Source organism: Balaenoptera ricei, chromosome 7 (assembly GCF_028023285.1).
Source record: "Balaenoptera ricei isolate mBalRic1 chromosome 7, mBalRic1.hap2, whole genome shotgun sequence".
In the NCBI taxonomy this organism is placed as follows: Eukaryota; Metazoa; Chordata; class Mammalia; order Artiodactyla; family Balaenopteridae; genus Balaenoptera; species Balaenoptera ricei.
In genome coordinates this window covers 121,900,904-121,925,538 of record NC_082645.1, presented here as the reverse complement: position 1 = coordinate 121,925,538, position 24,635 = coordinate 121,900,904, and the positions used below count along the sequence as shown (strand labels likewise).

Genomic DNA, 24,635 nt, shown 5'->3' with positions numbered 1-24,635 from the left:
TGGCCTTGACCCGCGTTGGCACCGGCTAGCGGGGGTCCCAGCGCACCCTCCCACCCCTTCCACGAGGACTGGCCCCGGGTGAGAGAGTAACTGCTCACTCCTTCATCCTACAGGCGGTCCCCAGGGGACTCTGGCTCACCACCCCCCTCCTCTGCCCCAGGGACACCCTGGCCCCCACTCTGGCAGAAGGGCAGACATCTGTGCAGGTCAGGTACGCACTGCAGGCAGGCCGAACCCGCGGAGCTCCAGAAGCTCTCTGCCCAAGCATTCTTTAGTGAGGGGGCCTCAGAGGAGCTGGGCTGGGTTGGTGACCCGGCTGCAGGAAGGCCTGAACCACACCAGGAGGGAAGCAGCCTCTCCAGCCTGCCGCCTCCTCTGGCCCCTCCAGGTCTGCACCTGCCCGGTGCTGGGCTGCCGTCTGCAGCTCCAGTGCACCCACCCAAGGGGGACAAAGGGAGGGGGAAGCTTCCGGCCTGATGGATGTTCGTCACCCCAGCAGCACGGTGCCAGTTCCCAGCCGCATCACGTTCCCTCAGGAGTGCCCCAGCTCCATGGGGCACCCCTTCCCGGGGCTCCTGAGGCCCGGGGCCACCCAAGTAACACCTGCTCTAGGTGGCCGTGCGGCCGGCCCTCCTCTGAGCTCTGAATCCTAATCAGCGCCCCTCCTCCAAGCAGCCAAATCCAAACTCCAACTTCCTCCCCCTACCCGGCCCGCCCCCCGCCCCCCGCCCCCCTCGCCGACTTAGGGATGGCAGCTGCTTCCTCCAATTACTGTTAACCTCAGTGCTCCCTTTTTGCTTTTTCAGCCCTGGAATGCCCTCAATTAAATTGTTACAATAACTAACAGTGGTTTCTACTTTGCTGGCTAACACAGTCCCTAGTACCCAGAGTAGAGTTCTCTTCCCACCCTCTGGCCCCCACGTGTCCTACCAAGGCGTCTCCAGTATGTGTCTGGCTCATCAGTTGCAGAGTTCTTGGTGAGGCAGACAGGAGGGATGTTCCGTGGGATGCTAGGATGACGATCCCTGGCCCGGGGACTGCGGAGAGCGAGCGTGTGTACATGGCCCAAGGCAGGGCCGGGATGGTGTGCTGCCAGCTCGGCCAAGTACCAACAGAACAAAGATTCTGGTGGTCCCTGCAGATTGGCACTGGCCAGATCAACAACTGCCTGCCACCTGCCAAGAGCGTACGTTCTGCTCTGGTAACCATGCCTTATTAGGAACAGCAGCTGCAGCGGGGGTCTCACCCACATCTTCAGTAAACCATACTCCTTAAGCCCGCCCACCTCTTCACAGGTATGTTAATGGGGTGTGCTAGGAACACCACCCCTGACCTTCCTGTCAAGGAGACATCCTGCCATTCGATTATGCCCTGGCAGGGAGAGGACACTCCAAGCCTTCCACCTGGCCCTTCCTACCGTGACGACCCTCACTCCACAGGTCAATGTGGCCATCCTGCCAGCCATTACGTCTGCCTATTTCAATGACACACTCAGGCACTGGGAAGATAACCACAGAGGGGCCTGTGGACCCATCCAGACAAATGTTACCTAAGCACCTGATTGCCGTGGGCCTTCGCTTTGACCAGACCAGTGGCATCCTGGACCTCTGGGAATCAGCAACAGTGCAGACTAGCACCCCACCCCCGAAACAAAGAGCTGGTGCCTCCTTTTCCCAGGCAGGCAGCCCTGGTGTGCGTGGGGCAAGATGGTGCAGGGAGAGGCAGGTCACAGGCCTTCCTCCAGAGCCGAAGGCGCCCCTCCAGCCAAGGACCCGAGTCTGTGCTTCATCTGGAAAGTGGTTGCCCAGCTGTGCTCTCCCAACCCACCGTGACCAGGTTGGGTTTCTGGACCCTGACTGTTAACACTCATCAAGGGAACGTCCTAAGAGCTGTTTAGTTCCCACAGGGCCTTGGCGCCCAAGCAGGCCTAGAGGGTGAAACTTCTGTTCCAAAGGAAGCGCCTTAAGCCTCTAGAAAGTGGCCCACAGCACTCTAACCACTTATCTTTCTTGTGAGCTTGGGGACCAACTTGTGATGCCATGACACAGCTGAGGCCCAAGGCTGTCCACCGACCAAGGTGTGGCAGGAACCCCAGGCCCGTGGCAGTGACACACCCCCTCTGGTCCACTGCACGTCCCCTTCAAAAGGCCACACAGGATGTACTTCTCATCTCCGGACACGATGTTGAAGTTTTATCGTTTCCCGAAAGGATGCATTCTCAAATGTTTGTTCCAAAAAATACTTTATTCATTAAACAATATATCCATAATCTATAACATGATCCAAAAATACAGATATACATCTTTACATTATTTAATAAAAAGATTTACAATATTATCTTTCCTTTACAAAGAGAACATCAATAATAATTCCTTGAAAATACAATGTAACATTCATGTTAAAGCTGCATCGTTTTGGATGAGATGTGGTATGATGAACACCACAAATACACACTAGGAAGGAACTTCACAGAACTCTCTCCTGAACGAGAACATTTTTCTTAGACGTCCCATTTTAAAATTCCTCTCGACACAGGTAATGAAGCCCAACCACTGTTCACTAGAACTTGAGGAAAGCCTGAAACCTTCCACGCCGTGACAAGCGTCCCAGCCCCGCACCGGGGCAGGCCCTGGCTGTGGCCACACGGGGAAGCTGCTCTTCAGACAGCGTTACTGCTCGACGCAGTCCCCGCCAAGGGCTGCCAGTGACGGGTCAGGAGGCAGGGCTGACACACAGCTGGCCACTGTCCCCACACACCCCTGCAACCCCCTCACGCCCACCCCCGTCACTGCTGCCTGGGGCCGCGTCCGGCATCTGCTGCCCTGAGCACATGGGAAGCCACCCGGCTCACGTGGCCCTGCCAGCACCAGGTTCACGGCCACCTGCTCGGGGGCCCAGCCTGCAGTGGGGACAGTCACACAGGCCTCGGTGTCTGCGTCCCAGCCACGAGCCCCACGAGCTTGGCCACAGAGACTGGGGGCTCAGTTTAACACCTGCTTTTACTGGTGCAGCATGTGTTCTCCTGCAGGAAAACGAGAGGATGTTTCTCCAACGGTCGACAGATAAGACAGCACTGGACACAAGGGAACGACTGTGCGTCTCCTCTGCACGAGAAACCTCTTCCCTCACAAGCCAGCCCCACAGCCACACAGCGCCGGTGCTCTCGCTCGCTCGGAAATGCTGCGATGGCCCAGGGCAGCCTCCTCCTCGGCGAGGGCCGGGCGGGGCTCCAGAGCGGCCTCCGGCATCAGCCCCGGGGCCCGGCGAGCATCCCGAGGAAGGCGGTGGGCCTCAGACGATGGCGCGAGCGGCGTGGGCTCCAGCCGACCCCTCGGGCCAGGACGTTCCCGACCACGTGGCCACCACCTTCTGTCACAGGCAGCACTGGCGTTCGGGGAGGCCAAACGATGCTCCGGGGACTCTTTCTACTCTGCTCGTGTTTTCCGTTTTCTCCTAGGCTACGTGCATATTATTTTGGTGATATTATTGTAACCAGCAAAAAGTAAACACTAGAAACATATAAGCACAGAAACTTCAACAACAAAAGAAAAAAAAGGTCCACACGTGGGATGTTACACAGCGACAAGCAGGATGGTACCATCGGACTTTAAACAAAAGCTTAAGACAGAGAAGTCGGTCATCCTTCCTGGGAAACGACCGCGGCCTCAGGAAACCAGGTGACAATCCCAACTGAATCAGCCAGCAACCCGCATCCACAAACACCATCGCTTTCCCGCAGTAACAGCGGGTGTGAAGTGTTCACAGATGAAGTGCAAATATTAAATTAGCTTCTAAAGAATCACCACAAGCTTACTGTACTTACCTATCTTCTCCACAAAAACTGGTAAAAGAGTGAAGAAAAAATTTTTTTCCACATTTATTCCCCACAATCCTTAAACACCTGTGTTAACAAAAACCTAAGTTATTAAATACCAACGCCCCTGGGTTTCCAGCCAATGCTGAGACTGAGGGTGCTGACAGCACTCGTCCGGACACAGCCCCCCTTCTCTGGGGCAGCAGAAGGGCATCGGTTCTAGAAAGCCGTGTGGCTCCAGGATCCTCCAGGGACAAGCTACAGCAGCGGCCGACCCCCTACCCCACCCCCAGCCCGAGACTGGACAGGCCACACGTGCTGAACCCAACTGCCCGCGGTCACCTGGGATCAAGTGCCACTCCGTCAGCTCCCTCCAGAAAGGACAGAGTCGGACACGGGGCGCAGGCGACGCCCCACTGGGAAGCTGAGATGCAGACCTCGGCCACACCCCGCTTTCATCTGCTGAATATTAACTAACTCTGCGGGGAGTGGCCCGGTCTAGGACACAGCCTCACAGGCTCCCTTCTGCTTTCTTTCCTCTCCTTGGTATTAGAAAATAGGAGAAGCATCTATAGTAACAAGGCCTCAGGAGGAAGCGGGTGTATCATTCCAGATGGCCTTCCTTATAAAGAAAACAAGGTTCTTCGAAATTGGGAATCTCAGCCCCAAGTCTGTCTCACGGACTTCTGGCCTGAAGACAGAAGCAGGTTTCCCCTTCCGTAAATGCACGCCGGAGGCTCTCAAGTCCGAGGACACCTGCAGAAGTCACGCTTCACGGACCATCATCACACACAGAATCAACACACCAAAGGTACGCAATCTCCCCCAACTATTACCAAAAAGACGGTTCAAAGTCGGTTTGGTGAATGCTGTTTAAAAAGAAAGGACACTCTAGTTTCCTAGATTCATCCAGAACTGCTATTGTGGCACAAGAAATTCACAAATCACATCACATAATTGTCTCCTGATCTAAGCTGCTCATCTGCTGTGCAAATGAACAGGTTTCAAATCAGCCCCTAGTGGCCTGGACTCACTTCATATTCACACAGACCACTATCTTCATGCTACCACGATAATTCACCTTCACAGTAAAAACGCCAGGAATTCCCAGGGAAACAGAACATCAGCCCGTCTGCGGGGCCATCTCTTATCGTTCGCTAATGGAGAGCCGTTTACTCCAGAAAGTAAACCCCTCACAGAGGGAAGCGGGAGTCCAGACGAAAAGGCAGCGCACAGCGAGGCTGAGACCCCTGCCCGCCCCGGGGAGAGCCGGCCCTTCCCAGGCTCGTCACCAGGCTCCACGTGCACCGCTCTCAGTGAGGGTCAGAGGTGCCGGTAGTGGTGCTGGGCTCTCGGGGAGCAGCCCCAGGAAACCACAGACAGATGACCAGGGCTCACACCTCCAGCTGCAAAGCGATGGCAGTGTACCAGGCACGCACACCCCTCGAAGTCCTGGGGCCACTCGCTGTGACCGCCATGCTTGGGGCCACGGGTCTGTACGAAAAGTCATGAGAATGGAGTCACTGTGGTAAGTCCCCTAGGGTCACTTCTCTGGGCAACAGGGCTCAGGTGGCTTCTTGTTTGTTTTAGGAAATATCCAGAATTACAACTGGCCATTGAGTTATTAAATATCATTGGAAACAAGGTCGTTTTAAAATGAAGATAAAATATTGCGACGTGAATGAAGGGATGTGTTAACGTGCTCTTCTGGTCCGGGCGTCCACCTCTTCCTTACTTCTTCTTCCTCCTTTCCTGAACGCACCGTGGACAGAACCTGTGATGAGAAAGGCACAGTGAGGGGCCCTTTGCACGTGGGCAGCCAGACCCCATCTCCAGGATGGCTGGACGCTGCTGAAACGGCACCAGGACAGAGACCCACAAACGCAGAGAGTGCAGCCTTCCCATCGGGGAAAACCCCCGACACGGGCCATTCCATCCAGCACGTCTGTTCTGAAGTCGGTGGATAAGATACGGGTCGGCGAGCAGAATGGTGTTTACACACGAGCATTCCTCTCGACCAAGCTCATGGGTCCTCCCTGCGCGATGACAGCACCCACTGGGACTGAACGGGAGGCAAGCAGTCGAGCAGGGCCCCTTAACCGGGCAGGAGCAGAACCCTGCCCGCCCCGTGGGGCTGAGCGGGCGCTGGTGACCCTGGGCAAGCAGGTTCCAGAGCCAGAGACACAGGGGGCTGCTCTTGGTCCCTCCTGGGCCCTGGCAGCCCCGTAACAGAAGGGAGGCAGCTGATCCCGTGTGATGCAGCTGCCCCGGCCCCGGCCACCAGCACCTGGTCCAGGCCAGCGAGTGAGCCCGGCCCTGCCGGGCCCCGGGGCGGAGGGCAACGCTGCACCAGTGCGCACAGCGTGCAGACTCCCAGACACGGGCTCAGGTCTCGGACCTAGGCGGGAAGCAGCCTGCTCTCTGCCATCTCCCAGGGGAGCCCAGGGGAGCCCAGGGGAGCCGGGAGTTAGACAGCGGCGGGCTGGGGCCGCACCCCGGCTGCCTGGCTGGCTCTGCACGTCCCGCCCTGTTCCCAGCAAGTGGTGGGCAGACCCTCTCCTCCCAGAAGGAAATGATTTTCCAGTGCCTACTAGACTCTTCCACCCAGAAGTCCCACAAACAACTCGAACCCACCACGTCCAAGTCAAACTCAAATCGCCCTCCCCGCCTCCTGTTCCCGGGACTTCGCTTCAGCGCAGGTCAGCAAAACCAGACGTCTATGCACACCAAAGCTGCCGCTGCCCACTGAACACAGGACGGAACAGATGGAGCCATGACCCACGGCATGTCTTCTCGGTGGAACAGAAAGCCCGCGGCGCTGAGGGTGCCTGGCCTGCGCCCGGCCAAGGCCTGGCTAACGTTCTTCGTCTTTCGTCAGAGCTCCCCGGGAGGACTCCCCATTCCCTGTCTGCATCTGCGATCATCTCTGCCTCGCTCAAGAGTCAGAATGGCCGTGGTTTGGGGGAACCGGAAGTGCAGGTCACCCTTGATCAAGGCAGGGGTTGGAGCGCCGACTCTTTGCACAGTTGAAAATCACATATAACTTACAGTAGGCCGTCCACACCCGCGGTTCCTCCACACCCGCAGATCCAACCCACGGGGGATCACAGAGCACGGCAGTATTTACCATTGAAAAATATCCGCATCTAAGTGGTTCAAACCCATGTTGCTCACGGGTCCCTACATTATGCAAACGTAATAAAAGCCGCGACCCCGCGTGAGGTGGGTGGGTGTCCCCTGCAGCTCGGCGCCGGGGACCAGGACCAGCCGCTCACCCAGTTCTCCAGGAAAGCCGGCGCCCATACTGACCATTTTCCTTTGGGCTTCGTGGTCAGGTCCACACAGGCGAAGTGAAACCACTCGATGGGGCACTGCAAGGCGAGGGAGGAGGTGGTCAGCCCCGCGCTCCGGGTGCCACCCGCCCCGAGGGCGCCACCCCAGGCCCCAGCGAGGCCCCACTCACGTCCGGGTTGTCACAGCCGATCATCTCCCCGTAGGACACCTGGTGGCACAGGCAGTAGGTGGGCTCGTTCGGGTCCACGGGCATGTCCAGCACGTCAGAGGGATGCACCGACAGGATGGTATCAGTGAACTCGGACCTGCGGGGAAACGACAGCGGTGAGCGGGGGGGTACGGGGACAAGCTGCCCCAGATGACGCCAGACAAGGCCGTGCACGAAGGCGTGGGAGGGTGTCGGGGGCAGGCGCTCACCACTTAGCATCCAGACCAGTCGCCCCGGGGACCAGAACCATGCCCGGCCCCCGCCCAGCCCCCGCCCGACGGGGCCTGCTCCCCAAGCTCCGCCCCCAGCCTGGGTCAGCGCCCCCAGCCTCCCGTGGCCTCTCCCCGGCCGGGGCAGGCACACGTCACCACCACCAGTGGACACCTGGCAACGTCCGAGAACCCACCTGAGCCCATCCAGGCAGCCCAGGGGTCTAAGCGGCCCTGACCCCGCCAGCTCGCCCTGCACCTCCCCCACAGGAAGGGCCACCGCCCCACCACCAAAGCCACGGGAGCCCCTGCTCCCCTCGCCCGGCCCTGGCTCTAACCCCCAGGAGCCCACCACCACCTACCCAGCTGCCCACTGTCAGCAGGGCCGCCCTCACCTGCCCACGCCAGGGAAGCGTCCTGTCGCCCTGCACCCCCCAGCTGCCCTCTGGGCTCCACCCACAGCCCAGCCAGACCCCTGCACCATCCACACCGCCCTCCGATCCGCTGCCTGCGGCTCGGCAGCTGCACACAGGGAAGGGCTCGTGGAATCGACTCTCATGTGTTTCGTTATTTAAAACAAAAGCCGCGAGCTCAGGCTGGTGTAGACAGACAGTACGTTCCCAACAGTACAGAAAGAAAACCCTCCCTCCCCCACCCCCAAAGTAAAAAGTACAGGCGCAGATTCAAATGCGTACTTGCTAACCAAACACAGCAAGTCACACGAGGAACACGGCAAAGGGAAAGCTAAGACACGGCGGCCGCCGGGCGATCTGAATATACTGACCGGGGTGAAACGAAGAAAATCTGGTCCCCAAAGGGATTCACTGCTCACGTGCTCCCTGTGCACCAGAGTCTAGAAACACGCTGTGCCTTTGCGACCTGCCTCCCGGCCCAGCGAGGGCCCCAGCCGCACACCGTCCCTGACACAAGTACGCTCGGTGCCCGCGCAGCTGCCCCCCGGGGCCCTCCCTCTGTGTGGGCCCTGCTCTCCGTCTCTGGGGATGTCGCGGAAACGCGTCCTGGCCCCTGTGCTTTCAAACTGCTTCAGGCGCAGCCGCGAGCAGGCCTTCGGGCTGGGGTGCTGTGTCACCGTCCACGGGGTCCTGTCCTGCCGCCAGGGGCCTCCCTCCCAGGCGCCCCCCGGGGAATCAGTGCAAACCCTCGCGGCAGGCACCCACCAGCGGACTCGCGCCTCTCCTGCGGTGCTTCCCGCCTCCGGCACAGACCTCGCCTCGCCTGCTCCATGCGTCTGCTTAAGGCTCGACCGCGCTGCACAGTTCCAGCTGCCGCGCAACCTGCGCCCGTCACCCCGGGTTCAAGGGCACTGGCCGGGTGCGTGGCAGTAGGAGAGGCTGCAGGGCTTGTGGGGACCCCCCAGCGAGGACCCCCCCAGCCAGCGAGCAGGCCCGGGACCCCGCACCACCGCCCCTCCAGTCTGACCTGGAGGGGGCTCCGGGGTGGGAGGGTGGAGGGAGCGGCCAGGAGGTCACGGGGGACGAGCCCACGAGGGCCCTTCTTGCTGGCCGAGCCCATCCCTGGGGCAGGCCAGGGTGACGCCCCAGGCAGCAGTGCTGCCCATCTCTCCGGACCCCGGGATGTGGTGGGCACCCTTCAGCAGCCACCCCAGGGAGCCCCACACGCTTCGCCCCCCACGCGCGTCCCAGGCGCTTCAGGACACGCCCCCCAACAGGCACGGCTACTCATCCTCAGAAGGAACGGCCCCCACATCCACAAGCAGATCCTGCCTGGCTCACGGGCCGTACAGACGGCAAGGACGCACCCGAGGTCTGGCGCTCGCCATTCGGGTGGCCCCCCTGTCTGGCCCCGCAGGGCGACAGGACCTGCCACTGACCCTGGAACTGCAGCCACACCCCAAGGCAGGCTGTGAAGCCACAGCGCCGGCAGACGGAGGACACTGGCGCGCACCCAGCCCGCGGGTGTCCTGTCCTCTCCAGACACCGCCCAGCCCCGTCCTGCCCCAATGGCCCCTGGGGACAGGGCGCTCCCGGTCACCTGGCAGAGCGGGACTGCAGGGCGGGCCTCAGCACCCCCGGCCCCCTCTGTCTGTAAATCGGGGCGGTCACGGCACCGCCGCCCAGGGTGGCCGTGGAGAGGAAACGGTTCACGCGGAAGCGCCGGGTCCAGCCTGACTTACCGAGGGCTCTGCCAACGTCGCCGCCCCTGACCAGCCCTTCTCACCTGCTGCTGCTGCGGCCAGTGCTACGAACAGCAGCCAGCGACACGCATGCCAGCCCCCGCAGTGAGGGGAAAGCTACGGGCCCGGCCGGCTCCAGCGCGCCCGCAGAGACAGGGTCAGACACCCGGGTCACCCCCGAGGTCTGCGCCGCGGCCAGGCACGCGCCCGTCGGGGAGGCTCCCACTGCACCGGGGAGCCAGCGTCTTGTCCCTCCAAGGGGACTCATGGAGAGGAAGGGACACAGGAGGACACCTGCTCGTCCCCAGAGGAGGGCGGCATGACTCTGGGCCCTAAGCAGGAAGGAGCAGGAAGGCGCAGAACACTGCTGCCACCACGAGGTGAAAGACAAACCCGACAGACTGCTAAGGTCATACTTTAAAGACCCTGGACAGCTGTGGAGTGACACAGGCCAGATGCCCGAGGGCTGAGGAAGGGGCAGCAGCCGAGGGAGCAGGCCATCCACCTCCCGTGCTCGGCCGAGGCCCAGATGCCCACCGGGGACCACACCGACACTGCAGGACCCTGCACACACGGCCGTGACCCTACGGTCCGCTTCCTGACCCTGGGGCCATGCAGAGGCTGCAGAGTGACATCCCTGGTCTCTGAGCAGCCAGCCTCCTCCTCCAGAGCTCCGCAGGAAGGCCTCCGCGGAGAGGAAAGCCAAGCACCGCCCGCAGACGGCCATTGGGGCAGCAAAACAGACGCTCGGCTTCTCCGTCAAGAGCCGGGAGGCCCCCTGCCACCTTCGCCACCCCGCCCCAAGCCTGCTCCATCTGCCTGGACCAAAGAAGGGCAAGCCATTCCGGGGGAGCGCAGAACTTCCCTCTCCACGTGCCTCCAAGGCCAGACGACGAGACAAGCACATGACGTGAAAAAGCAGGAGTGGTAACCAGAGGAAAGCGGGCAGACGGAAGCAGACGCAGAGACGACCCAGATGTTAAAATTAGCAGAGAAGGGCTTTAAACACACGTTATGAAGAAAATGTAAATAAGAGAGATGCAAATATGGAGACTTCTCAAAAAGGAACTAAAATCCGTAAAAAAGGAATCAAATGGGCGCTCCAGAATGAAGACTACAGCACGCGGACTTACAGTTGACCCTTGACCAGGGCGGGTTTGAAGTGCGCAAACCCACTAACACACAGGTTTTCTTCAGTGGGTACATGGTACAGTGCTACGTGGCCCGTGGTTGGATGAACCCTCGGATGTGGCACCTCAGGCTCAGAGGGCTGACTGTAAGGTGATACACGGACTTCCAACTGCACGGAGGGCTGGTGCCCCCAGCCCCACATTGTTCAAGGGTCACCTGTAACGTTTATGGTCTCATCCATCTACAACAGACACAGCCTAACTGTTCCCACACAGTCAACAAACATCCCCCATAAGGCAGATGCTTTCAATCACCTCTGACACAGGTCTCATGGCCCAGCATTAAATGTCCCGCCAGATCTACAAAACCGGCTTCAGTAAGAACACACACAGGTCGATGCATTCCCCAGGGTCACCCTGCAGAGCAAACAAGAAGGAGATGCGCTGTCTAAATGCTCAACAAAGAAGCTCTCACAAGGGTTCACATCTCGTCAGCAACATCCAGACTCTGGAGAATGCTACAAGCCAAACAGCGCAGGTCCTTCAAGAAGGAAAATTATGAAGAAAAGAAAGGGATGGAGAAAAACTTACACATTAAAGAAACTTTACCTAAAAAAAGACCCTGACGAAATAACAGGTACTGAGCTGCCCTCCTACTATGAACAAGTAGAAAACTGGACAAGATACCTGAAGTAGAAGTTTCCAGACACTACACAGAAGGCAGCACAGGATAGCGTTCCTGAGAAGGTAAACAAGCCAGGTGAGACCTATGACCTTCTCAGCTTTCTGCATGGAGGCACTTTCCACACGCCAGTCCTTAGAGAGGAGCAAAGCCTGCATGTCTAGAAGGAGGGAAAAACCAAAGCTCAGGGAGGGTGAGGCTGCTGGAACCTGGGGGCAGGTGCTGGAAAGGAGGAAGCCACAGAGAGTGCACTCCGGAAACCTGCAAACAGATCCATTTGAGTTTTTAGCTAAAAATTAAGCTGCCTGTGCACAGAGTGACAATCCACTAGGCCAGGCAGAGAATACCAGGGACCCGTGAGCTGAACAATTCCCAGAGCTCACAGGCAGCCTGGGTGACATTCAAGTTCCAACCAGCCAGAATGGAAAGACCTCGTCAAACACCAAATACATTCAGAGGAGAACCCAGAAGGGTCACACCTTAGCAGGAGGGTTTAACCAAGCCTAGAGTAAAGGCTACTCTAACCTAGGGGTTGGCAAAATACAGCCTGCACTTGGCTGCCTTTTCTACAAATGAAGTGTTAATGAAACACAGTCACATCATTCATCTACATATTTTCTGTGGATGCTTTCAATACTCAACAGCAGAGTTGAGTGGTCACAACAGAGACAATATGGCCTACAAGCCTAAAATATTTACCATCTGGCATATTAAGAAAAAGGTTTTTTTTAACCAACGTTAAAAACATGCCTACAGGGCTTCTCTGGTGGCGCAGTGGTTGAGAGTCCACCTGCCAATGCAGGGGACACGGGTTTGAGCCCTGGTCCGGGAGGATCCCACATGCCGCGGAGGAACTAAGCCCGTGCGCCACAACTACTGAGCCTGCGCTCTGGAGCCTGCAAACCACAACTACTGAGTGCACGTGCCACAACTACTGAAGCCCATGCGCCTAGAGCCCGTGCTCCACAGCAAGAGAAGCCACCACAGTGAGAGGCCTGTGCACCGCAACGAGGGGTAACCCCCGCTCACCGCAACTAGAGAGAGCCTGCGCGCAGCGGTGAAGACCCAACACAGCCAAAAATAAATTTAAAAAAAAAAATGTGCCTACAAAGGATCAAGCTGCTCCACAGGTGATTAAACTGGTGACAAAAATTTAAATGAATTTTTTTAAATTAATTAATTTATTTATTTATGGCTGTGTTGTGTCTTCGTTTCTGTGTGAGGGCTTTCTCTAGTTGTGGAAAGCGGGGGCCACTCTTCATCGCGGTGCGTGGGCCTCTCACTATTGCGGCCTCTCTTGTTGAGGAGCACAGGCTCCAGACGCGCAGGCTCAGTAATTGTGGCTCATGGGCCCAGTTGCTCCGCGGCATGTGGGATCTTCCCAGACCAGGGCTCGAACCCGTGTCCCCTGCATTGGTAGGCAGATTCTCAACCACTGCGCCACCAGGGAAGCCCCTAAATGATTTTTTTAAATTCAACACCCATTAAACGAAGACAACAAAATCCTGATATTCAACCACATAACACTGACACTGTCTTAACATCGAGTCAAAAATTACTAGATGGGGGCCTCCCTGGTGTTGCAGTGGTTAAGAATCTGCCTGCCAATGCACGGTACACGGCTTCAAGCCCTGGTCCGGGAAGATCCCACATGCCGCAGAGCAACTAAGCCAATGCGCCACAACGACTGAGCCCACGCACCACAACTACTGAAGCTTGTGCGCCTAGAGCCCATGCTCTGCAACGAGAAGCCACCACAATGAGAAGCCCGTGCGCCGCAACGAAGAGCAGCTCCCGCTCGCCGCAACAAGAGAAAGCCCGTGTGCAGCAACAAAGACCCAATGCAGCCAAAAATAAATTAATTTTTTAAAAAATTACTAGACATGTGAAGGAGGAGGAAAATGTGATTTACAACCAGAGAAAAAGCAGTCAACAGAAACAGACCTGCCAAACTCATCAAAATGTATGCATTATATACTGTTCTTTGTATATCAATCATATCTTAATAAAGCGGCTTTAAAAAAAAAATGAAATAGACTTGGAAATGACACAGAATCAGAAGAGAAAGTTTTTTAAAAAGCTGTTGTAAAATGATATATTCGAAGACATAAAGGAAAGTATATGTGTAATAATAGACAGGGCAGGTATATAAAAAAAGAAACAAACAGAACTTCCTGAGAAGAAAATTTCTTAAATGAAAGATTCACTAAAGGAGATTAAGATTAAATTAGACAACAAGGAAGAAAAGACTTGAAGATAAAGTAATAGAAACTATCCAAATGGAAGCGTAGAAAGAAAATTTCTGACAAAATAATAAGCAGAGCCTCAGTGATCTGTAGGAAAATATCAAGCTAACACACATATATGATTGGAGTCCCATAAAAAGGACAAAAGAGAGCAGAAAAAAAAATCTGAAAAACTGGCTGAAAAATTACAAATTTGATGCAAACTATAAACTAACAGTTCCCAGAAGCTCAATGAGCTCCAAACAGAAAACACACAAAAAACCCACACGAGGACACATCATAATTAAGTTGTTAAAAATCAAGTTGCTGTGGACTTCCCTGGTGGAGCAGTGGTTGAGAATCCGCCTGCCAATGCAGGGGACACGGGTTCGAGCCCTGGTCCGGGAAGATCTACATGCCGCGCGGAGCAACTAAGCCCGTGCGCCACAACTACTGAGCCTGCACTCTGGAGCCTGCGAGCCGCAACTACTGAGCCTGCGTGCTGCCACTACTGAAGCCCGTGCGCCTAGAGCCCCTGCTCCACAACAAGAGAAGCCACCACAGTAAGAAGCTGCGCACCGCAACGAAGAGCAGCCCCTGCTCGCCACAACTAGAAAAAGCCCGCGTGCAGCAATGAAGACCCAACACAACCAAAAATAATTAAATAAAACAAATAAATTTTTAAAAAAATCAAGTTGCTAAATGGAAACCTTAGAAACAGCAAAAATAAATAAAGTCACTTATATACAGAAGAACAAAGATAAGAATTACCACTAATTTCTCATCAGTATCAATGCAAGATGGAAAACAACAGGACATCTTTAGTGATGAAAGAAAAAAAGAAGTCAACCTAAAACTTTATATCCAACAAGAATATCCTTCAAAGATGGAAGTGAAATAAAGGTATTTTCAGAGAAACAAAACCAGAAAATTAATCACCATCAGCAAACCTGCACTGTAAAAAATGTTAAAGAAAGTTCTTCAGGCAGAAGAGAAATGATACCAGATGGAAATCTGCATCTACACATAGTGAAGGGCATTGGAAATGGTAAATATATGGACTAACTATAAAACTTTTTCTCATATTTTAAAATGTGTTTAAGATAAGCAATGATTTAGACCTAAAACAATAACAACAATATATTCAGAGACTTATGTCATATGTAGAAGTAAAATTTTTGATAATAGCACAAAGGACAAAAGGCAGAAAACAAAAGAATACCATGTAGGCTCTTACATTAAACATGAAATAGTATAGTATTATTTGAAATTCTTTGTGATAAGTTAATGAAACAGGGTGTACACACTGGAATAGTCCTTAAAATGGAATACTGAGGAAATTCCCTGGTGGTCCAATGGTTAGGACACAGCACTTTCACTGCCGGGGACCTGGTTAGATCAGGGAACTAAGATCCCGCAAGCCATGCTGCACAGCCAAAAAACAAACAAACAAAAAACAAAAAAATAAAAAGTAAATAAAATGAAAACTAAGACTTCTTTGAGATGCCATTGACACCCACTTAAAAAAAATGGAATACTGAAAAAATACACGATTAATCCAAAAGAAGACAGGAAAAGAACAGATGGGACAAGGAGACAACTAATAGCAAGATAGTAAATTTAAAGCCAACCATATCACTAATTACATTAAATCTGGTCTAAATAGTGCAATGAAAAGGCAGAAATTTTCAGACTAGATAAAAAAGCAACACTCAATTATTTGCTGCTTTCAAGAAATTCACTCTAAGTACAAAAACACAAATGGGTGAAAGTAAAAGAATGAAAAAGGGAAAAAACACACCATGTAAAAACTCACTGCAAGACACCTGGAATGGCTATAGTAATATTAGACAAAACAGACTTCAAAACAAAGAATATTATGAAGGACAACAAAATAAATAATGATAAAGGAGTCAATTATTTTTAAAAAACCTAAATGTGTATGTACCTTCAAATAACAGAGCTTCAAAATACGTGAAGCAGAAACCCACACAGCAGGAGGAGAAATAGACAAATCCATGTCTAGAGTTGGTGATCTCAACACTCTTCTCTCAGTAATTTATACAAGTAAACAGAGTATCTGTCAGGATACATAAAACTTGAACAGTGCTGTCAACCAAGTTATATAATTGACATCTACCCAACAACAGTAAGATACACATTGCTTTCAAGTATATATGGAACATTCAGAAAAACAGACCATAAACCATAACCCAAAATTTAATCACTTTCAGATGATTTCAATTACAGAAGTTCTCTGATCACAGCAAAATTAAATTAGAAATTGAAATTAGAAAGTTAGCTGGAAAATCTCAAATTATTTGGAAGCTGAGAAGAATACTTCTACGTAAGCTATGGGTCAAAGAAAAATCACGAAAGAAAATTCTAAATATTCTGAATGGAATAAAAATAAAAACATATCAAAATTTGTGTGATGCAGCTAAAACAGTAATTAGAAGACAATTTATAGCTTTAAATATATATATTAGAAAAGAAGGGAAGTATGAAAATCAATGATCTAAGCTACTTCCACCTTAAAAAGCTAGAAAAAGAAAAGCAAAGTAAATCCAAGCCAAGCAGAAGGACAGAAAGAATAAAGATATTAGCAGAAATAAGTGAAACAGAAAACAAACAGTAGAGAAAAAAATTAAAATCAATGAAACCAAAAGCTAGTTTTCTGAAAAGATCAAGGCAAAATGAGAGAAGACATAAATCATCAATTTCAGGTCTGAAAGAGTGAGCATCAGTACAGAACCTACAACATCAGAAGAATAATAAAGTAATATTATGAATAACCTGATGTCAATAAATGTGACAACTTATATGAAACAACAAATTCCTTGAAAGATGTAGATTACCAAAACTGACTCAAGAAGAAATAGAAAGGTTGACTAGTTCTATAATTTTAAAGAAGTTGAATACAGCATCAAACTGTATACTTAAAATGAGAACATTTTATTGTTATGTAAATTATTCCTTAATGAAGTTAATCTAAAACTTAAAAAAAAAAAAAGCAACAAGACTAAACTACAGGGTCCAGGAGTGCACGTGTCGGGGACAAAACTACAAAGAAAGAATGGAAGTGAACACCCTGTCTGTCTGGGTCTTGTGTGTCTGGGGCTGAGAAGTGGTGATTCTGACAGGGCACAGGGAAGGGCCCCCCAGGGAGCATTAGTCACCGACCAGGCAATGATTACAAGGATGTGCCTCTTACAGTAATTCGTTAAACTACACGTGTGTTGTGTGGTCTTCTGCATCTGTGCATTACTTTACAAAGACGCTATTTGGATTTGTTTGTTTTTTTTTAAAGATAAAAGTTTAAACATCAGGTTTAAGAACCAAAACTTCTCTTTTGTCAAAAACTAACTCTTCTGAGCTCTCCCCATAACCATCAGAATCATCTCCACAGAAGCCACTTGGCATTTCAGCATCTTCTATGAAGCAGTGTTACACTATCTTGGAGGACGAAGCAATCACATTCATATTCTATGAAGCTATCTTGGGGGGTAGGGGGTAGCAAGTGAGAGAGTGCTTTAAATGAAATATTCTGAAGTTCAAGTTAAATGACATGGATATTTAATAAATGCAGTCACACAATTTAAAAATGAATACATCTAAAACATGTATTTATATATAAAATGATCAACTGATGTGTATTCAACTACTAGGAAGTGGCTTAGCTTGAACCGCACCAAACATCACCGTGTCCCTTAAGAGGCAGGGCACGCAGTGGCTAAGAGAATGGGCTCTGGAGTCAGACCGCCTGGTGCAAACCCAACAGCTCCGAGGCCTCGGTCTCCACGACTGCAACACTGCTCCCTCAGGTTGCTGTGAGGACCAACTGACCCGGCGCGGGCAAAGCAGGAGGAGCTACGGCACACCCGGCGCGGGCAAAGCAGGAGGAGCTACGGCACACCCGGCGCGGGCAAAGCAGGAGGAGCTACGGCACACTCGGCACGGGTAAAGGAGGAGGAGCTACGGCACACCCGGCGCGGGCAAAGCAGGAGGAGCTACGGCACACCCGGCGCGGGCAAAGCAGGAGGAGCTACGGCACACCCGGCGCGGGCAAAGCAGGAGGAGCTACGGCACACCTCGCACAGGTAAGCACTTCCTCAGCCTAAGCAGTCACCGGTGCTTCCATCCTGAGCAAATACCAATGGTGTTCTTCAGGGAAAAAGAGAAAAAAAGCACCTCTCACCCTCCTTTATGCTTCTTCTTCTTCGGGGTGTCTTCTTCTGAGGTCCTCCTGCCACGACCCCGGGAGCCCCTCTTTTCTTTCTGACCTCGACCTTCTGAAACAACAAAGACCACAACTTTGTTCACAGATTTCACTGAAGCAGGACAAGATTTATCCAAATATGATATTTACCATAATGTTCCTAACACACTTATCAGACAAAATTCTTCAAAACTCCATAGTTAACAATAACAAAATGAAGACAAATTAACAGACTTGCTTTTTAGCCCCCGTCCTCCAGAGCTTTCGAAGTCGCTGCCCTCCATCTTGTCCTTCAGGTCCGCCTCGAAGCGAGCCAGGTCCGCATCAAGCCTCCGGATGTGCTTATCCACCTACACAGAAGGATGCTCACATATTCCGTTCGAAACTCAGAGCAAAACGCCTCAGGGTCACAAATGCTCCTGACGTCAAGCAGAAAGCAGTGTCTGGCCCTTAAATTGAGTCTAGAAGTAACAACACTCTGCTAGAACAAGGCCTGCTATTTCCAACTTGATGCAAGGGTCTTTTTTCCCCACATTCTGTTCCCCATCAACAGAATAAATCCTACTCAGGGAAAAAAACTTGAAGGCAGGCAACAATGAGAAACAGAGCCGTAAGATGCAATGAAGTAAAGGGCTGAGGACCTTGGATACTAGATCCTGACGTAAAATGTGAAGAGCTATGGGTTTGTCAACAGAAAATGACTGTTGAAGACGGAGTTCAGGCCGGAGCTGGAAGGAAGGACCGCACAGGACAACTGCCCGTGACAGAGGGGCTCCTGTAGCGACAAGGACGTCACGAGACACAGCACCAGCTGGCTGGTGACAGCCGTCCAACACCGTCCATCACGGCCCCCGACTGGAAATGAACCACAGTCCTAAGCTTCATTACACGTCAGAGAGAAAACGGACTGCCTTAAGGACGTTGATCACACCTAACTCCTTGGAAGACAGGCTGATTACTCAAAGGATTTAGCACTTTGGAGCATCAAAGTCCCACACACAGGCATTAAGCTCTCCTCCTAGAGGATTCTTTCTCAAACACGACTGATTTCAGGCTTTAAGAAATCACTGTTTGTTTTATCGGAGGAGGCAAGGACGGGAGCCGCACTACACGACCTCAGGTGCGTCGCAGAACGGCTTTGTGCCACCTTGCAAACCCCAAGAGAAGCGGACTTGAGAGGAAACTGGACAAAACCAATTCTAGGACTTTACCTAAAGCTGACAAAAACAAGCATTAAAAGTGTATATAAACGAACAAGCAAAACGGGCACAGGACACAAGCCCGCAGTAACGGTCCCAGGACGAGGCCTCCTCCAACGTGCACCTTCTCCAGCAGCATCGCTCTGCCGCAGCCCGGCCGCCACCTCGACGCCCCCTCGCTGCGTGAAAGGGAGGCGCGTGCGGGCGGGGAGGCCCCGCCCCTGCCCCCCCTCCCGCTCACCATCTCGTAGGTCTGCATGGCCAGCTGCACCTTGTCGTCGCTGTACTCCCTGCACTTGCTGTAGGCGCTCTGGATCTTCTGCAGGTGCTCCACGCGCTGATCCGCGGACAGAGACTTCACCGTGGAGATATACTCTGCGGCCAGGATGTCGATCTCGGCTTTCTTGTCTGAGAGAGTAAGGGGCGAAAAGCCAGGACACGCTCACCAGACTGGCAACCAATAAAGCCTGACAATGACAAGGGCCAGCAAAGAAGTGGCTGGCCCAAACTGGCCGCCGGTGGCGGGCAGAGCCTTCCCAAACACTTTGGATCAGGGAGACAAGCAGACACCCCGACCAGGGCAGTGCGCCCATGACAGTCCCAACGTATGACACTGCCCCAGCAAGGGTTCATCGTGCCCTCTTGGACTCTCAAGTCTGAAGAGTCCATTTATTATCGTTTGAATAATGATGTGCTCACCTTACCTATGACCCGGCAGGCTACTCTCAGGTACATACCCTAAAGATTTAGAGGCCAGGGTACACATGGGAAAACACTCATAACTGCAGATAATAGAAAGCAACCCAAACGTCCCATCTACAGTAAAACAGATAAATAAGCTGTGGTCCATTCACACAACAGAATGCTACCCAGCAACAAAAAAAACATAACAACATCGGTTAATCCCACAAAAGGTGACACTGAGCAAGAAAAGCAAGACACAAAGGAAGACACACTGTATGATTCCATTGATGTTAAAGGCAAAGACAGACGCAAGTCTTAACTCTTTGGTTTAGAGAGGTGAGAAAACCATTCTTGCAGGTGAAAACTCAGGGTGTACCCCTTGGGGAAGGGGGGCCTGCTCATGAGGATCACACAGGCCCCCAGGCACTAGAGGCTCCATTTCTCCATCTGGGGAGAGGTTCTCCGGGTGCTATTTGCTAAGCAATCTACAAATGTTTATGCTTATTTCTGAATATAAATGCTTTATCTCACCATAAAAGAAATCTCTGTATTCACTAGTCAGGAAGCTGTTCCTTAGTGAAAAACCACAGCTCTTCCAATCTTGCAAAACATGTGCCTAGCACAATGAGTGAAAAAGTGCCCATACCCAAGCACATCACCATGAAATGTAAAACCTCAGGGATAAAGAGAAAAGCCTAAAAGCTTCTAAATAGGAAAGGGAAAAAAAGATCACATATTCAAAGGATGAGAAATCCAAATGACATCAGACTTCTCAACAGCAACACAGAAGCTGGGAGACAATGCGGCAACACCTGCCACATTCTGGGGGAAATGCCTGTCAATCTGGAATTCTATACCCAGCCAAACCATTCACTGCTGCATTTTCAGACATGCAACGGTATAAGAAATTTACCCTGCCGTAAATTTCTTCCTGGAAGCTCCCAGAGAAAAGGCTCCTCTGAAACAAACGGGCGTATCAAGAAGTAGTATGTTTACAATCTGGGAAACAGGGCTCCACGCCGAAGAGGAACAAAGGGAGAGCCTAGGAATACCTAGGGCAAGGCGTGCGTGGCAGGCCCGGACACAGTCGGCCCGGACAGGACCGCAGGACAGAGGCTCCAGGAGAGAGGTCTCCATGGAGAGCACACACAGAACTGGCAGGTAACCTGGTGCAGCAGGCACACTGAAAACGAGGAAAACAAAACCAACAAGCAAAGCATTAAGAACTCCAAGAAAAAGACAGTTACTCCAACAGGGCATGTGAGCACAGCGTACGGTAAACCACCGACACAGCAGCCCAGGAAAGAAACAGCACCGCCGGACAGCCCAGCACCACCACAATTCAAATCCCAGTCCATTCCACCCAGGAGACGGGGGGAGGGAGCCGTGTGCGCATGAACCGAGCAGGGCACAACTGGAGACGTAAATCTTCACTTTTTGTAATAACTGAATAAATAAAGTCTAAAACCAAAAGGAAATAAAGTAAGAAACAGCAGCAAAAATGAACTGTTTGTTTGGAAATAGGGAGTTAAATACCAAAAGATCTAAAAGGACTAACTGTTTAAACTATGTACACATAGTTTGAAAACAGAAAATCTTTTAAAGGAGAGAAAAGGTAACAAATATTTTGACTGCGGGAGGGGATGACGATTATAAAGATGTGACATGGAGACGTGTAGGGACACAAGGGACTAAGTTTGACTTTAAAGACTCAGCACTAGGGGCTTCCCTGGTGGCGCAGTGGTTAAGAATCCACCTGCCAGTGCAGGGGACAGGGGTTCGAGCCCTGGTCCAGGAAGATCCCACATGCCACGGAGCAACTAAGCCCATGTGCCACGACTACTGAGCCTGCGCTCTAGAGCCCGTGAGCCACAACTACTGAGCCCACAAGCCACAACTACTGAAGCCCGTGTGCTGCAACTACTGAAGCCCGTGTGCCTAGAGCCCGTGCTCCACAACAAGAGAAGCCACCACAATAAGAAGCCCGCACTCCGCAACGAAGAGTAGCCCCCGCTTGCCGCAACTAGAGAAAAGCCCGCGCCCAGCAACGAAGACCCAACACAGCTAAAAATAAATTTAAAAAAAAAAAAAAAAAGACTCATCACTCTCTCTGACACACTACCCAACACCTGCGGCCCAGGGCTGGACAGCAGCCCCACTGCCCCAGGTGCCTGGAAGACCAGTGCGCCACCCCCAGGACTCGGGTGCTCCGCTCCTGGCCCTGGGGAGCTGCTCCCCACACCCTGGCTGTTCTGAAAGGTCTGAACCCACCTTCTGTCCTCTGGTCCAGCTCTCGCATCAGCTGGAAGTTCCTCTGAAGCTCACAGGGAAGGTTCTCGATACCTGAAACACAGACACATGCTTCTCAACAGCAGGACAAAAACCCGCCTTCCAAGCTTCATACTTCAAGGCTACAAACAATAAGCCCACTCTGGGTTCTGTTTCTGTTAGGGTTTGGAGAGAAGAAGAATCAAGGTATCTTTTTTCAGGGACGTGAGCCAAACATTGAAGACAGTGGGGAATCCAGCCCTCCCCTATTTCACACTGGTAATAGGCTGATGCGCTTCAGAACTTGTCAGAAACTCGAGAAATTTGAGGCGAACAGAGAGCAGAGGGAGGAAGATGCCTGTGCGACTCTCCCACCGCAGACCGCAGGCCACTCCTCCCCTGCAGACGCCCCGCCACAGAGAACAAGCCCAGACCCCGGGGTCCTCCTTGCTCTCCCCCCACTCTACTCTGAACTCAGGGCATTGGCTGGTGCCCACCAGGGCTGTGCGGTAGAACTTTATGCCAAGACAGAGCTTCCCGACACAGCAGGCACTGGCCACACGGGGCTACTGAGCACCTGAAATGGGGCCAGTACAACTGAGGGACTCAACTTCTCATTTTACTTGAGTTTATTTAAAATCAAACAGACCGTGCGGGATAGCACAGGGAAGGACCCTGCCCCACACTGCTCTGCTGTCCGCATGGCCAGGCTCCTGGTCCAGGCCAAGCTCCCCACCTGCCCGCAGCCAGGACGGGCCCCCTCCACAGATGACCGCTCTAAGAGCTCTGTCTAATTGTACAAAGCTGCTGCTTAAGCCCCAGTGTTTCCCAGCTCATGCGGAGAGCAGCACAGACCCACCCACGGCCTCCAGGCCCACCACGCCCTCCCCGTGGGCTCCCCTGCTGTCCTACCAGGGCTCTCAAGACAGTGCCACCCCTGCACTCTCAGACCTGCTGGGCTCCTCCATGACCTTTAAACTTCTATGAACTTTTAAAAATTCTGTCTCTCCCATCTGAGAGCCAGTTCCAGGAAAACAGGAATCATGTCTGCTTTCTTGGCACACAGCAGGTGCTCAGGGAGTGAGCAGTGACCTCCGTCCGCAAGCCTGCACGTGGGTGTCCCGCACGGGACAGGAGCTGTGTTCCTCAGACCCTCCTCCTGGGGCCCCCTGGGCAGGCACCGGTCAGAGGAGGGTGAGCCGCAGCACCCCGAACAGGCACCTGGGTGTAGGCCTCTCCAGTGACGATGGTGCGGAAGCTCCTCCCTCCACGGTGCTCTCCGGCCCAGGACGCTGTGCTCAGGTTGGGCCATGCCTGGGAGACCCCCTTGGGGAGGGCTGGATCCCCACTGCCTTCCCCGGAGCCGGGGTTCACTCCTTACTCTCAGCAACCTCGGGTGGGGGTCTGGGCGCCCAGGCCCGGATGACTGAAAATCCCCAGTGCAGCACAGGGCTCCAGAACTACCAGGCAAAATCCCCACCAGCCCGCATCCCCAGGCCATGTCCCCGCCAGGGTCAGACTGGAGTCGGACCGCAGGGCTCAAACGTGGGATCGCCACTCTCCAGCGAGTGACCTTGACAAGCTACTTAGCCTCTGACGCAGCGTCACCCCCGCTGTGAAATGCGGCCAATAACCACCTGCTCAGGAGTCCTCCAGAGGGTGCAATCTGTGTGACGCCTCGGGACGTTGGCCCACTGTGATGACCACTGCCTTGAACACCCTACCCACACGTCTAAGTAGCGCCCCCAACCAACCCCCTGCGAAAAGACAGGTGCCCTCAGAGACCCTCCGCGCCATCATGCCTTGCAGATGCACGAACTGAGGCTTGGAAGCGACTCCCAGGTCACAGCACAAGCAGGCACAGAACCCAGAACCCTCAGGCCCTGGGCCCCCCCAAACCCGGCCCAGAGTCCCAGGGGACTGGGACTCGACCACCTTAGCGGGTCCCCACAGTGGGGGCGGGTCCGGGAATGGGCGGGACGGGACTCGGAGGGGCGGGGCCTAGGCGGAGAGGGCGGGGCCGGGGCGGAGAGGGCGGGCCCGACGACGAAGTTGGCGGGGCCTAGTGAATGAGGGGCGGGGCCCAGCCAAGGAAAACGGGTCCTAGGTAGGAAAGAGCGAGGCCTATGGCGAAAGTGGGCGGGGCTGAGCCTGGGAGGGTGGAGCCGAGACGCGCTGGCCCCGCCCAGCACCCGCCGGCCCCGCCCCGCCGTGACGCACCTGGAATTGGCGCGGCCGTGACGGCGGGACCCCGCGCCGCACCTCCCGCGCCCCTCCCTCGTGGGCCCTCCCGCCCCGCGCGTGCCTCAGCCGCTCCCGCCGCCTCCGGGCCGTCCCGCCGCCCCCACGTGCCCCGGGGTCCGCGCGCGGAGCCTAGTGCGCGGGGGGCGGGCGCGGCGGGGGCGGCCCGGCCAGGGCGGTGGGCCTAGGGGGCGCGAGGGGCGCTTACTGTCCAGGTAGTGCTCCAAGTACATGGCAGTCGCCATCTTCGTCCGCGGCCGCGCTCTGGGTCTGCGCGGGCGGTGGCCCCGCGAGAGGCGGAGGCGGG

The 24,635-nt window shown here is 53.6% G+C and overlaps 1 protein-coding gene across 1 annotated transcript; it reads right to left on the bottom strand.

Annotated features, from left to right (window-relative positions):
- Positions 1-2,267: 2,267 nt before the first annotated feature.
- On the bottom strand, positions 2,268-24,612 carry ING5 (inhibitor of growth family member 5). Its single transcript, XM_059929186.1, has 8 exons — positions 24,537-24,612; positions 22,091-22,162; positions 19,377-19,543; positions 18,175-18,286; positions 17,916-18,009; positions 7,278-7,413; positions 7,124-7,185; positions 2,268-5,588 (listed from the first exon to the last, which is right to left on the bottom strand). The coding sequence occupies exons 1-8, from the start codon at positions 24,571-24,573 to the stop codon at positions 5,546-5,548; spliced, it is 723 nt and encodes a 240-aa protein (XP_059785169.1). The 5' UTR covers positions 24,574-24,612; the 3' UTR covers positions 2,268-5,545.
- Positions 24,613-24,635: the final 23 nt, after the last annotated feature.